Source organism: Parasteatoda tepidariorum, chromosome 3 (assembly GCF_043381705.1).
Source record: "Parasteatoda tepidariorum isolate YZ-2023 chromosome 3, CAS_Ptep_4.0, whole genome shotgun sequence".
Lineage (NCBI taxonomy): Eukaryota > Metazoa > Arthropoda > Arachnida > Araneae > Theridiidae > Parasteatoda > Parasteatoda tepidariorum.
In genome coordinates, this window is record NC_092206.1 from 96,577,654 (window position 1) to 96,593,334 (window position 15,681).

At 29.7% G+C, this 15,681-nt stretch overlaps 1 protein-coding gene across 2 annotated transcripts; it reads left to right on the plus strand.

The window, feature by feature from the left end:
* Positions 1 to 4,332: 4,332 nt before the first annotated feature.
* On the plus strand, positions 4,333 to 13,452 carry LOC107446054 (glutathione S-transferase 1-like). Of its 2 annotated transcripts, none has more exons than XM_043046580.2 (5): positions 4,333 to 4,638; positions 7,893 to 7,951; positions 9,204 to 9,345; positions 10,055 to 10,255; positions 13,187 to 13,309. In XM_043046580.2, the coding sequence occupies exons 1-4, from the start codon at positions 4,492 to 4,494 to the stop codon at positions 10,247 to 10,249; spliced, it is 543 nt and encodes a 180-aa protein (XP_042902514.1). In that variant the 5' UTR covers positions 4,333 to 4,491; the 3' UTR covers positions 10,250 to 10,255; positions 13,187 to 13,309. The 2 variants fall into 2 exon arrangements, with proteins under 2 accessions (XP_042902514.1, XP_015916073.1); XM_016060587.3 differs by having other exon boundaries at positions 4,379 to 4,638; positions 10,055 to 10,222; positions 13,187 to 13,452.
* The last annotated feature ends 2,229 nt before the right edge of the window (positions 13,453 to 15,681 follow it).

Below are 15,681 nucleotides of genomic sequence, written 5' to 3' on the forward strand. Positions count from 1 at the left end.
ATTATTGAAGCATAACTTTGCCTTTATTTGATCAAGATTTAAACCAATTAGCATTTGTTTATTTGATTAAGATTTAAGCCAATTGATATTATAATGAGTTTTTGATGCAGCATTACTATAATAATTTTCTACACATTGATATCAAACTATGAGTTGTTAAGTGCTCCCTTAATCAAATTATGCTGAAAACTTAAAATAATATTTTTCTAATCAAAATTAATTCCTTATTATTTTGCTATAATATGTGCTTTTATTATTATAGTTAAATCAAGCTAAATATACCTTTATTTATTGTATTTTTTTTTTAGTTTTGTTGTTAGTTAAGCCATTAAAAGATGACCTAATTTTTTAAAAATAATATTGCTCTGATTTTTTTTTTCTTTTTCGGCCTACCAAAAGACCTGAGTGGACATTTTGTAAACACTGTATAAAATGTTTAAATCTATTAACTTTTAACTGAAAAATCTGCACTGGAAATGTAAAAATTAAAGTATATTAGTAAATTTGTGATAAAATAGTTTCACTTTGTGTTTTATCGCTTCTTCCTTATTTTAAAAAAAATGTCTTTGTTTTTTTTCATAGTGTAAAATGTATGTTTTTGAGACTACTTTCATCTATAAGCATACATAGTGGCAAAGAAGTTCCAATTGCTACAGCCTATAAATAAGCTACAAAATTAAAAACTACTTGGTTTTGATTGCCAAAATGATTTTTATTATTGTACTAGCTGAATAATCGTTCTTAGTGCGGCCTTGAAAAATCAAAATCAGTACTCCACAACATTACGAAGTCATGCACAAAACCGAAAGACAAATACCGCCACAATTGGGTACTTTTTAACTCAACAAAAAGTGAAGTGATTATGCCGAGCCATGAGATTCAAATCATATTTAATTGGATTCCTGAAAACACCGTCACGCGCATGTGTCGAATCTGATTGGTTTCTGAATCAATAAATGCCACAATTTATCTACGATGACGTCACTTGCAAGTATATCCAATTAAAGCTAAAATAATTTCAATGTCTTTTCCATTTATTATTGTTCGTTGTCCTCCCCAGTGGCTTTACCTAATTAGATTTAGCGAAACACGTTATAGTAAGCTTACCCCATCAAAATGAAAATTAACTTCATTCAGCATAATGTTGCCACATGGAGACAGATCACGATATTTTACATTTATCACAATCAAGCATTTTTCGTTTGTACTTGTACCTTCGAGGAACCTTAAAAGCCTCTTTCTACAAAATCTATAATTAAACTGAACTGTATTGACTCAGTTTTAATAGGCACCAAATTTACTCATAAAGCGCCAATTACTATAATACCAGTAGCGCATATTACCAAACATAATTAAGCATCATTGCCGTGAATAATAGTATGGTTATTATTTTACGTATCTCCTAAACAAATTAGTACCATTTCTCCATCAATTTTTTCTTTTTAATACGTAGCTTACTGTTTTTTTTATTTGCATTTATTACCTAAGTTATTTGAACATCATTGGCGTCAAAAATAATATAACGTTTTTTTTTTCATTTTTCTCCTAAACAAATTAGTATTATTTGCTTAATTAATTTTGCTTTGCAGTGCAGAGCTTATTTTTATTTTTTTTAAATTACAATTAGTTCCTACCACCAAAATTAATTTAACATCTTTGGCGTTAAAAAAGGCATAGAGCTTTTTACTTTTCTCTGAAACGATTTCCATTCTTTTCTTTCGCTATTCAATTACTAGCTAATTTCAGAATTACATAAGGATCATTTGCATCGATAAGAGTTGAGCAATTTTTTACGCATCTCTTAAATGAATTAGTACTATTTTTCTATATCCTTTGGTTTTTAGTACAATGGTTTTTTTATTTCAAGTATTTCCCATTATCAAACGTAATCAAGAATCATTGGCGTCAATTATATGAAAATATTTTGCATTTCTCCTAAATGAATAAAAACTATTTTTCCATTAATTTGACTTTTAAATGCATATTTTTTATTTCAATTACCGCTGATTTTATATTGTTTAGTTTTAAAAAAAACACGTTTTAAAGACATGACTACAAATAAAAGGATATAAAAAAATAGCTTTAGGAATACTAATCTGATAACATAGTCCTTTTATCCCACTACGTTTATGTTGATTTTATCTGACATAACGAATAAAAACAAGTGAATGTTAAAGAACGTGCAATAAACTCCTGGCAGCTATCAAACAGTAAAATTCACTGATGTTATGTAAAAAATTATAATGATTTAACAAAGAAACGTAAAACTAATGATAATGTTTTAAAAAAATATATAGAATTGTACACAGTTTAATTTTTATCGTCATAGCAATTTCTAAGCCAATAAAAAAAATTCCATTTTTCAAAGGTGTCTCTCGAACGATCTAATTAAAAAGTTTTGTTCCAATGTCGATCTTCTCCGTTCTTCGAACTATCAGTATAGTATAACATTTTATCGCTCTAGTCAAATATTTTAGGAGTCTATAAAGAACAAACAGACATTCATTTTTATATACATAGATGAGCGTATTACGTATTAATTTAAATTTTTTAATGTAAATTCTCAAGCAAGAGAAAACATTCCACAAAATTAAATTTTTGAAAATCACTCTTAATCAGGAAATTATAGCCAGCTTTTCGATCCGTTTAGTTTTAGACCAATTATGCCATTAGAATACCCCATATGAGAGGGTACATTGAATAAAGTACAATGTAATTTCTGGGAAACGAAGTAAATGGGCAAAATAGCCCCAAACAACCATTTAAAGAACTCTGCTTCCTTTTAATGTCCACAAAAAATTTAAATGAATACATTATTATTTAAATAAAGACACAAATTTGAAAAGACTAACTAATAGATACTTCCAAAAAAATTAGCCTTGGTATCTAAATATAAAATTTAATCTTTACTAAAATTCAGTAAGGTAAATAGTAAACTCAAAAATCAGAATTGATGTTGACAAGGAAATTTAATAAAAAACAATAAAATTAATTAAATGATTTTAACCTGTTTCAAACAGTGGTCCGAAATAAGACACTACAAGTTTTGAAACTACTGTAGTCGCTACTTTTTTCGTTGTAGTGTAGTGTGCCACTTTTTAAAAAAAAGTAGTATTGTGTTGTGGGATAGAAAAAAAACAGTAACTAGGTAGCGATTCCTGGAAACTACTTTTGACGATGGTTTATCAAAACAAGGCTCTAACTCAACTAATTTTTCGAATTGGATGGGTACAAATCTTTGCGAGTCTATCAATTGATGCAATGAAAATGACCCTGCGGCAGCAGCTGAGCGTTATCAGGAATTACGTATAACTAATATTTAAAATAGCCATTACGAAAACTAGATCATTAATTATAATTACTTTGGTCTCACTTTCACATGCGAATGTACACTCGTGTAACATTTATGCTGTTTAAAAGAAAGGGAACGTATTTTCAACATACTTAATTTCTTAGAGGGAAATAAAAGAGCATTAAACAATTAAAAAAGTTTCAGATAATTTCGCATTTCTTAAATTGAATACTGGTTGTCGATTGAAAAATTGAAGATCAAATGAACAAATTCGAATTTTTTTTTTTTTTGAAATAACAAACTAGCTTATGTAAACAGAAATAAATATTTCTTAATAACTATTAATATTTAATATAAGTTCGCCTCCTTTAAGTAGTGAAGCAGTTACTAAATTCCAAAGTAGTTTGCAGGTCTTACATTTAAAAAAAAGTAGTTGTAGTTAACTACATTTATAACGAAGGAGTTGTAGTAAATAATGTAACTTCAAAAATAATGTAGATATTCCGACCACTGGTTTTAAAATATATTTTGAATCTGCTGTTTATGTAAATTTCATTTTTATCATCAATGCCATGTAAGCAATTTATTTCAAAAGAAGTTTACTTTTGATTAAATTTTCATTCTTTAATTTTGCTTGAGAAATAAAATTAAATTAATATTAAACGATTTAAATTTTATTTTAATAGAGTTATATTTCAAAAAAAAATTTTTTTATACTGGTTCTTACTGAAATAAAGATTGCATGACACGACCGAATAAGAACAAAATGTTATACCAAACTAAATAAATAAAGTTTTCTAACTTATACTTTTGCAACCTTTTAACGAAACTCTTAAATTGCAAAACCAATATTCTTCCTCCAACTCTAATGATATAATTATACTGCTTAATTTTCTTTGATTTCCTCTTTAATGTATATAATAAGTTCTTTTAATATGATTTATACACGCAATAAAGAATTACCTAAACTGCGTATCATCTGAAAATTTGTTTCGAGTGCTTTTTCGAATTAAAACGTCAATAATTGTTCTCAAAGAACATTTATTTCTAATCGATGAGTCACTAGAAGGTCAATTCCTTATTAATAAATACGCAGAAAATTTCGTATATAAATAAGTTTTGACAACGAAATTTTATAAGAAAGCTTCGTCAAGATTGTTCTGAATAGACTCGTTTTGTTCGATACCGAACAGTTCAAGATGCCTCCCGCTATAACCATGTACAACTTTCCCATGAGCCCTCCTTGCAGAGCAGTGCGTATGACAGCGAAAATACTTGCCATAGATTTGAAACTTGTAGACTTGGATCTCTTTAATAAGGAGCACAAGAAACAATGGTTCGTAAATGTAAGTAGAAATTTAATTCAAATTAGTTTTAAAAATTCAATTTTTTTATTTTACTTGTAATGTGCAATTTTATATGTAAAAAATGCTCTAAACCACATAAATGTCATTGGAATTAGTATATAATTTTAGTTGAATATGCGTAAATTACAATGCACTATTAAAAGAGATTGTCTTTTAACCATTAAAAAAAAAAAATCATCGTCTGCCAAATTTTATATAGTAACTGTAAAATGCTATTCCTGAACTGTAAAAACATTTTGTAAAGTTGCTACTAAACCAAAAAATATATTTAAAAAAAAACTTTCATTTTGAGACTTAATTGGGTTTGAAACAAAATATTCTGAAAGTTTTGATACCAATATTGGTGAAACTGAGACGATGGTTAAGAACTTTTTCCAGCTCCGTGAATGATCGAAATCAAGAGAATGTGACTTTCACCGGTGAATGACATAGTCGCTTTGGTGAATGTCCAAAATATTTGTTATATCCGATTTGATATTAATTTATTCGTAGTCATTATTACATTTAAAAGACATTTTAATATCTGCTGAGGATAAATTATTAGAAACATCAGTGTTCGGAGTACCGGTTAAATGTATACTGGGCCGAAGCACTTGATCTTAAAAATCATTGATGTAGGGCATACCGGGCAGTGGTACTGAACCATAAAAATAAATTGATGTAGGGCAGGCAAATGTATACCGGGCAGTGTATAAGTCTTGTAGCAGAATATTCTGTTTTATTCCACTGTGCAGCTGCACAATGGGCAACTATTAACAACTGCCTTTGCAACCAACGGAAAAAGCCTGATTGAAACACGTCATCACAATTTTGATCATTAGGAAATGGAATGGCTCCTCCTCTTTGGTAACCTGACTACTTGCTTGTGAAGTCAAGCACTTTACGGTAGAACAATTTAACGAGAACCGATACCGTTCACCCTCGTTCCATTCGCAGGCTAATCAAAGAAGTCACCCACCCGCTCTCTGAGCCCAGCCAGTAATGCTCGACCCAAGAATATATAATGTGAGCACTTATATATTCTTTGGCGCGACTTCGCTAATCTACTCGGAATCGTGTCTTACTATCATTTCACAGTAGGGACGAAAGAGATAAGAAATTTCTTTTCAAGAGCCATGTTATGCTAGTGGTCCCCAAACTTTTTAGTTGTTATTCTTGACTAAAATTTTAGTTCAAATTCTTCTGACCCGCGAAGGAATACTGCGATAATATGAAGCAAAGAAACAAGATGTGATAAAGCTCGATTCGCCTTAATGTCCATGTTATATAGAATAAAACTTTTGCAAAAACTAAATGCCGCTATCACATAGAAACACTTTTTAAACTTGGGGAAAACATAGGTTTTATGAAAAAAAAATTTTTTTTATCTAGTTTAATTAAAAATATAAGTTTACTAAATAATTGTGTGAGCATGATGAAATAACACGTTATCATCCTTAATGTATCCTTTTGATTAAAAAAATCCTTTTTTGATTTTTCTTTTTTAAAAAAAAAGAAAAGGAAGAAAAAAACAATGTAAATTATTTTTTAATAAATTTAAAAAAAAAAAAACATAATTCTTCAACTGCTACGTTTTTCTGATAATTGTAACGAAACGTAAAAATTTTGACGTCTAAAAAAGCTAACTTTTGAACCCTCAGAAACGTTATTTTTTAATTTTTTAGCAGTAATATAAGTTTGTAAAGTTAAGAAAATTCCAAAAATTTGTTCAATGAAAAAAGAAAAGATTATGATCAGATAGATTCTCACACATTAACTTTGAGGTGTAGAACGTAGATAAAATAATTTAGTAGTCTAATTAAAAACCGGGTAAGCATTTTTTAACTCGAAAAATTTAGAATCTTCTAATTTTAAAATTTTCACTTCTCAAAAGCTAAACGAGCGATTATGGTCGAATTTTATCTCTTAAAATTAAAATATTTCAAATGATGCATAAATTCGTATACCATTTAACTCAAAATTTGTTGGATCCTTAATTAAACTATAAAAAATAGTTAAAAAAAGGTATTTATCCGTAGCATAATCTTTGAATAAACATATTTTATAATTGAGTACTAACGCTTTTTTTGTTGGCATAAATAGATATGCTAAAATAAACAATAAACTCAAATTTTCGACTATTTTCTGACCAAACTGTTGCGACCCTTTTTTGAAAGTTTATAACTTCTTCGGATTCAAAATTGAAATAGAATAAAGAAATGGAAAAGTTGCGAGCCATAATTGAAAGGTTTCTGCTTGCTAACACAATTCTCCGGAGGCGATAGTCGGTGCGAATTTCTTGCAACTTTAAGGTTCAAAACATGAATCTTATTTCCGTTTAAATTGAATTTTAATATCATAATAAAGTTTAAGATGTAATAATTTGCATGATAATATTGTCAAGCTAGCGTTTTATTACTATTTATTTAAATATGAGTATTATCGTTCTACACGGTCACAACCCTTCTAAGCAAAGCTAGACACACAATTTCATTGCCCGGGTCAATTAAAAATTCGATATATTTTTTGCTCTTACATCCCCAGTCATAAGAATTTACTTACCATATTCTTTTTACATATACGTAAAAAGAATTTTTATCGAACATGTCGATGGCAGTCTTTCACGAAAGAATATTGGATGTTGAAAATATATATTTGCCGATAATAATGAATACATCTGATAATAATGCTTTTTTGTTAGTACTACATTTACATTTATTTAAACTTATTAACTCTTTATTACACAATTATTTAGCACTTATTCATGCTTAATGCTTTTATGATACTATTAATGATAATGTATTATTAATGATACTTATTACTTAGTACTTATTACTTATTTATTTATTAGTATTAGTATTAGTACTTATTTATTAATAATGCTTAATACTTCTGATTCATACTTAAAATCATTGTTGCAGATAATGATGTAATTAAATTTTTTTCGACAGATAAATAATACATAGAATCTTAAAGTTTGGCTATTTAAAAATTTCACTCGGACTTGTATTTTGTAAGCTGATAAGTCCGACTGAACTGACTGGCTAGATATGCAAATACTTTGGGATTTTTCAAACTCTGTAACATTGTAGTGTACGCAACCGTAAGAACTACGAAGTGCAAAGATTTATATAATTTCTATAGAATTTCTATAGAATTTCTATGTCTTATTTACTGTTTTGAACCATTCAAAAATATTTGCACATTTTTTAACTCACCACATGTGCGGTAAGATAGGATTTTTTGTTTTTCAGATAAATCCCAACTGCTTAGTTCCTACGATTGACGACAAAGGATTTTATTTAGGAGAGAGGTACGTCATTGAAGTTTTTAATGTTATTTTTATAATTCTTTATTTTATAACCGGGGTAAACCAGCTGATCCGATTCCAACTACCAATGTTCAACTCCGTAGCGTGATAATTTTTTTAACCCAATCCGGAAAACAAGGGAACTCCTGGATCTAGAGAGAAATTTGCCTTCGTGGAGGACTTCTTGATGCAACTAGCCCGCAGTTGAGTTACATGGAAAGGAAAACCACGAGAACCTCCCACGGTTAACCTGACGGCAAGGGGACTCTAACCCAGGATCCGTCTACCACAGAAGAAATTTTACGTCAGCACGGTGGTCGATGCAAGCCGAGTGCGGAATTCGTATCGACCAGCCATCGCTGGGTTTCGAACCGGTCACCTCATTGGGAGACAGGTGCTCTATCACCTGAGCCACCACGGCTCTATTAAGGCAAGTTTCTACCATGGCTCTGATTTTTCATAGTCTTCTGGGTTGGGTCAAAATTACAAGGTTAAGAATATTGATAGCAATACCGGTGATAAAATAAAACGAAACTGTTAACATTAGTAAGAAGTAGACAGAAAGAAGAAAATAATTATTACAAGAAAAAATTGAACAGAAGAAAAAGGAACACAAGCTTTCGTAATCGGGATCGTATTCACCACATTGCTATTTAAATTACTTTATATAATAGTATATGGAAAATCGACGAGGTACACAATAAATTTATTTCTGGTTTATTTTAAAAATATGTCGTAGATGATTGATATTAATCCTTTCGAATCGAAAAACGCATGTTACCTAACATTTTAGTAAATTTCAGAAAACCTGCCTTAAAATGTGTTAAGAAAGGCTTGTTAAAAAGCTGTTTTTTAAAAATTTATTTTCCCTTTGAAACGCAGATCTTTAATGAACATTGTTAGCATTTTCAGTACTACCCTTAATATTGTCTTTCACTAAATTCTTTATTTTTATGCTTCCTGTGCTTTTTAAAACCAAAAGTAAAGCTTTTTTTTTTTTTTTTTTTTACAGTTAGCTTTTAATAACTCCCCATTAAACACAAGAGCATCTATTAATTAAGTTAACGCACAGCATTAGTTTATCTAATAACAGTTTGTTTTATTTGCTTAATATATTTTGTAATTAAACAATTCCATCAAAACCTGTCTGGACATACTTATAAGATGAACTCAGACTTCCTTTAAAAAAAAAATTTTTTTTTTAAAATTCCATTTCTCATGACCCTTGAAAATTTATAAACATTGTTTGTTTTAGCATTGCAATCATGCGCTACTTGATTGACCAATACGCACCGGACCATGCTTTATATCCAAAAGATATTAAGAAGAGAGCTATCATTGATTGGCTGCTTGATTTTAACATAGCAACCCTGTTTAAGGCCTTGGCTAGTTATTTGGTAAGATTTTTAATGTTTCTCATAAAATATTTCGTTTAGCATTTTTAATATAGCCTGGCAACCGTGGAATAATCCAAACTTTCTTTCTAGATAGTTAACACGAAAACGGTGAATTTTATACAATTGCAATATAGTTTCCTGACTTTTTATTCATATACGGTGAAGTTTTGTGATTCTTATTTCATTCCATTACTACAATACAAAATGTTTCCGGTTAAACGCTTTCAATAAATCTTTTTAGTATCCCTTTTAAAAAATAAAATAATAAGGGATGGGATACACATTGGGGATCTAAAATACATATTTATGCGAGGCGGAAAACAACGATATAGAAATATGAAAAAACACTATCGAACTGCCTACTGGTGGTGTAGAGCAGCGGAACCTATCTCTACTTATGACAATACCATTAACGTGTGGATTGCCACAGGAGAAGGAAGCACGTTAATTTCTGTCTTGATTTTCAATTAGATCAAAAACTTTTAAGTTAGGAAACTATATGGAACTGAAAACTGCATTGAAAATAGTACCAAAAGGAAGCGTCTGCAAAATTTTTAAAAAAATATTTGTGAGAAGTATGAAAAATCGCAAGAATGGGGAAAATATCAATCCATGAACCCATGAAGGTCAATCCATGAAACCGTTCTCTATCTCTCTGCATATATATGTAGAGAGAGATTATTATTATCATGATAATTGTTATTTTTAGGAAGATGTAATGTTCAGAGGCCAGACTCCAAAACCTGAAAGAATGGACGAGTTCAATCAGAAAGTGGCTATACTGGAGGAATTTTTGACTCGTTCCCCATACGTTGCAGGTGACCACATGACAATCGCTGACCTATCAGTCATCACAAGCCTGGACTTCGCAGAGATTGTGAGTAATTCTGTCCCACTTCACTGAGCAACAGTTTGTATACATCAATACTATTTCATATTTCTTTAAAAAAAAATCATGAAACAGTACATCCCAAGTTACACCCCTTTTAATTTTATATGCTGCTTGTAGTTTTCTCTGTTGTTTCTTTAATATTTACACCAATTATGATTAAAAATGTTTAAAACTTAATGTTGAATTTGTAAATAAGTTTTTCTGAAATTGTAGAAACTTTGCCAACTTATCCATTATGCAGAGTAAGTTGGTATGGCATAATGATTTAATAGAATCAACTGAACTAAAATTAAATTCGCATTATTACTGATTAAATAAAAACTTCAATTACTAAACGAGTTTTAGTAACTAAAATTTTAGTTTAAACACGATCATTTTAATGAAATTTTTTTTAATTATTTACCTGCAAAAAAGCAACTGTCATTGTTGATTATTATTAGGAAAAAAAAATCGCTAAATGAAAAGTTCAAGTGAAACTAACATATACTCTATTCCAACAACTAGTTAAAAGCACTTTAAATATTTTAGAGCTTCTCAGAAGGAAATATTTAACTGATCCAAGAAAAGNCATCACCGAACTATTTGTGTGTGAATGTGACCCGCCCTATAAACGGGTTGTGGTAGTGTGACGTGGGCGACGCTGTTCCACCGCCGTGGCTTCGCCACAGGTGCCATCTGGGTAACGAAAAGAGAATTAGCAGTTCTGGCACTTTCTGTGGCCAATGGACAATAGCTCCAAGTGCCCGCCATTAAAAAAAAAAAAAAAAAAAAAGTTCAAGTGAAACTAACATATACTTTATGCTAACTTCTATTTCATGTCATTTACTCTATTCCAACAACTAGTTAAAAGCACTTTAAATATTTTAGAGCTTCTCAGAAGGAAATATTTAACTGATCGAAGAAAAGAAAAACTTCATAATAGGCAATCAGGAAAATTGCCCACATCTCTCTGTCTAAAAAATATCGTCAGATGTTCAGCCTGGTTGGTAGGGCACTGGGCCCATGTCCAAGAGTTCGTGGGTTTGATCCCCTCCCCGTGTAGTAAATGGTGACTGATGCTCGTTAAATCTGTCGAGTCGCAGAGTCCTCCATGTTCCCGTAACAAATCAATACCTCTGGGGCCAGGAGTTTCCTTGTCCTCTGGATTGGTTCAAAATTACAAGGCTACGGAGTTGAACATTAGTAGTCGTAAACTCAAAATTGGGTTGGTTGTTCAACGACGAATAAAATAAAATAATACTAATACTCTTTATGTTTACTTACTAATAATATATACAGGGATGAGATTTTTCCGCTTTTTTTCACTTTTATCTCTTGAATTTCAGCTTTTTTTTTTTTTAACAAAAATTTAGATTTTCTAAAAATTTCACTTTTTTTTTTGTAAGTATTCCGCTTTTTCAGAAAATTCACTGATTTTCAAAGAGAAGCAGAAAATTCAAACTACATAGCTACCAATCCTTTCTAATTTTTATTTTAGTATATTTTTTCCCCTTTTACACGCAGCAGATAAGATATTCCAAATTTTTAACCCGCCCTCCAGATAGATCCGATTTTCGTAGTACAAGCGACGCTGCTTCTGACAAGCCTTTTAGAGGTCCCAAGCCTGGAATGCTGTTATTTATGCCATAAAATGCAAAATTCTTATCAAATAAAAAACAATAATCTAAACATTTGCTGATTGTCATGTAATTTTTTAAACTAAAATAGCAATTTTTGTATGTTAAGGAGTTACTATATATTTCTACTTCACTGTTATTGATATGTTTCAGAGGGCTCTTGTTAGGTTAGACAATAATATGAACATAATGATTCGGTCCATTGTTAAAGTTTTTTTTCTTCCAATATAATTTAAAAAGTAATATTACTGATATATTTGCTATAAATCACATAACAGTATTTATTTAAAGAAATGAAATATTAATGTATATTCTCAGTAGTTTTAATTTGCTAAACCAGGTAGTTTTTCAAGTAATAATTGTCTCTTATGTGAACTGAGGAAAANTTCGTAAGCTGTAAAACAAACATAAAATATACTGGGGACATGAAAATGACTGTTTTTGTGAGAATGACCCATATATATATATATATATATACATACACTGCAACTTGCATCTTTTTATGGGTTAAGGGGTTAACTTTTTCTTCGCAAAAAATAGTATTTTGTGAGTGCATAACCTAAAATAGTAAAAATTTACTTACTTCATATACTTGAATGCTCTTATTTACAGGGTGTCACCGTTTTTTTTATGCAGTTTTTTAATTCTTGACAAATTAAAGTGAAAAAAGTATGCACACTGAGCGTCACAATTAAATATTTAAGCTAAGGAAAAAATAAAAACGCAATCGAAATCTAACGAATCACAACTCAAAAAACCGAGGCTAAATCTATCAAAACCGGTTTGATTGCTAGAGAAATCTCAAAGAAGTTGGGAAGTCTAAAGGAGTATTTAGAAGCTTCTTCACGTTAAACCAGGCATTCAAACTGTTTTTGATGTTTTTTCTCCCAACTTTTTAACCATTGATGCGATCAATTTTAATAGTATTATTGTTCTTTCATTGCTTAAATATAAATTTTTGCGCTCTGATATGTCTACTTGAACATGCAGAAAATTACCTAAAGAAAGAAAAATTAAATAAATGAAAAGAAAAAAAAAACTCTTTCCTTTCCGTTAATGACATTAGTTATTCTCAAAACAAACAAAAATTTCTATAATTTTTTTAAAATTAAAATAGCGCATGGAAAAGTTGTTAATAGAGTTGACAAGATTTCATATCAGTTAAAAATAATTAAAGCCTATCACTAACAAAAAAGAGTGTTTAATAAAATCCATCAAAGCTGTATAGCAATTCTTCATAAAATAAGTATTAAATATGTGTTGTATCAATTACAATGTACTGGAATGTGTTATATATAATGAATTCTAGTAAATAATTATTAAATCTTTTCAGGTTATGGACCACAGTTATTCTGATTTTCCGAAAGTCGAAGCTTGGATGAATAAGTTGAAGAAAGAAATTCCTGATTACAAAGAAATAAACGTAAAGGCACTAAAGAACATAAAAGAAAACCACAATTACAAAAAAAATTGAATTTTATAGCTCAAATGAAAGAATTGAAAAGGAAAAAAAACTTTATTTGTTAACGTTAGTATCAAATAGTTAGTAGCTAATTATATTTACTTATTAGAATATTAAAAGTAGTCGAAAACTTATAACGTGTTTCCTTATTTTCATTTTCTAAAATATCGCAGCACACTCTCGTTTAACAAAAAAAAAACATCAGACTCCCAACTAAGACAAACACCTTTTGCTAATTTGAACTTAATACGTATAGTACTTAATTGAATTATTAATAATAATGATAATTTTAATTGTTAATGGCAGTTTTAATGATATTTTTATAGAACAGAACTTATTACTTATAGCATTTAATTCAACTTATTACACGTTGTAATTACTTGAACTTATTTAGGATCATGGTACTAATATGAACTTAATACACATTGTACTGAACCGAACTTTAAGTACATAATATTTAATAAACATAATACTTAATAGACTTTTTAATAAGCATAATACTTTCTGTAAGTGTTATTAAAATGTATTAATAAAACCCATCTCAATCCCTTTAGATACTGAATACTCATTCTTTGTAAGGGGTGCAAAAAAAGAAGTAATAAGTAAAAAAAAGTAATTAACCCTTTATATCACCGTGTTGCATATCTGCAACATACACAAAAAGCCTACGTCTTTGCCCCAACAAATTTTGAAGGACGATTTCGGCGATTGTCGGCCAAAACCAGCGCGCCAAGATGAAATTCGGCACTGGCCTAACAAAAGAATCAGATGCAAATACCCAAAATGCAAAAGATTTACACAAACTATTTGTGAGAAAAGTGGTGTAGGACTTTAGAACAAAAGTAACAACTGTTTTAAAAAATTTTATATGAATTAAAATTTTTGAATCTTTCAATCTTAGTGCCATTTTTCACAATATTGCAGGAATGCAAAAAGCCCTTTTTTGTCATTTTGCATAATATTGCAGAAATGCAACAATCAATTTTTTTCCAATAATTATTTTATTTTATGTTGTAAATTTTTTCGTTATTTTTTGCATGCTTAGAATGATGTATTCCAATGTATGAGTAATTTTTATTAAAAACAGAGATGTTGAGATATATAAAGGGTTAAGTAATATAAAAGTTTAAATTTTTTTATGCAATTGGTTTATGATCCCTCAGGTAAAAATATTATGCTTAAAATTCAGAATTAATTCTTAAATTTGATGAATAAAAGGGAATTTTGAGGCCATGAAGCTTTGGGATTCTTGACTACTCTGGGGTCTCACATGGAAGTACGCATTTAGTGAATGATCCCCAAATTAAGTTCGAAGGTTATGGTACTGAACTATGTATAAATAAAATATAGTGAGAAGGAAAGTGACGAAGACAATGGCGGTTCACCAACGATGAAATTAACAAAAGAAATAAAATTTTCTATCGCTATTAGGGGAAAAAAATTGACAATGTGTAATTGATCCCCGTAATCAGCGAAAATTGGAGACTTTCTTCAGCTCGATTTCAGAGGGCGGAAAATGGAGCCTGAAACGGAGAATCTCTTGGAAAATGCTGAAGAGTTGTACATGGGAGGGCAAAAATTCTTCCCACTGAATATTTCATCAAACATGTAAAACGATTCGCGTTTTCATACGCCACGGACCTACGGTACGCCCAAATAGATTGTGGGTGAATGAATTGTTAATACGTTGAACAGAACAATGTTTTATGGCATAATTCGTGGCGAAAATCGACATGGTAAAAAAAAAAAAAAAATCTCATTTTAGAAATGGGAAAATTAGGCACTTGAAAAAAAAAAAATTACCTCTAAGTACTTTTAAAAAACGAAAAATCAAAAATAAGCACTTTTTAAAAACGCTATGCCCCCCAATATATATAAATGTATCAACTTAGAACCAAATAATGCTGCACTCATTCCTACAGTTGATCTAAATTATTTATTTCTAAATTCATTTCAAAAACTTTATTAGATAATGAATCTAATCACAATTTTAAGATCTTGCATAAAACATTCTGATAAGAAAATTTTACATTTTTGATAATTATTCGTATTTTAAGTTTTACTAAATATAGGTAAAATCTATCGATATCACAAATATTGTGCAATATATATATTATATACAAGTATTATGCTTATAAAGCAAACAATGGTTTGCTCTCAAACAAAAAATGAATTCACTACTTGGTAGTGAGAAAGCCCAACATTCAGCCAAAAAGAATTGTGAAATATTCAGTAAAATCACGATTTGTTGCATTTTTAAGTTTAAAGATATTTAATGTCTTATATCGGCTCTGTCAAACTGAGCCAACAAAGAAAAAAAAAAATGGTTTCTTACCAGACACAACTTTCAATTTGGCAATATAAGT

Excerpts from the sequence above, each read along its gene's own strand:
- LOC107446054 (XM_016060587.3), top strand. The coding sequence starts at position 4,492 with ATGCCTCCCGCTATAACCATGTACAACTTTCCCATGAGCCCTCCTTGC. Across the intron at positions 7,952-9,203 it reads GGATTTTATTTAGGAGAGAG|CATTGCAATCATGCGCTACT; the intron begins GTACGTCATTGA and ends TGTTTGTTTTAG. Across the intron at positions 10,223-13,186 it reads GCCTGGACTTCGCAGAGATT|GTTATGGACCACAGTTATTC; the intron begins GTGAGTAATTCT and ends AAATCTTTTCAG.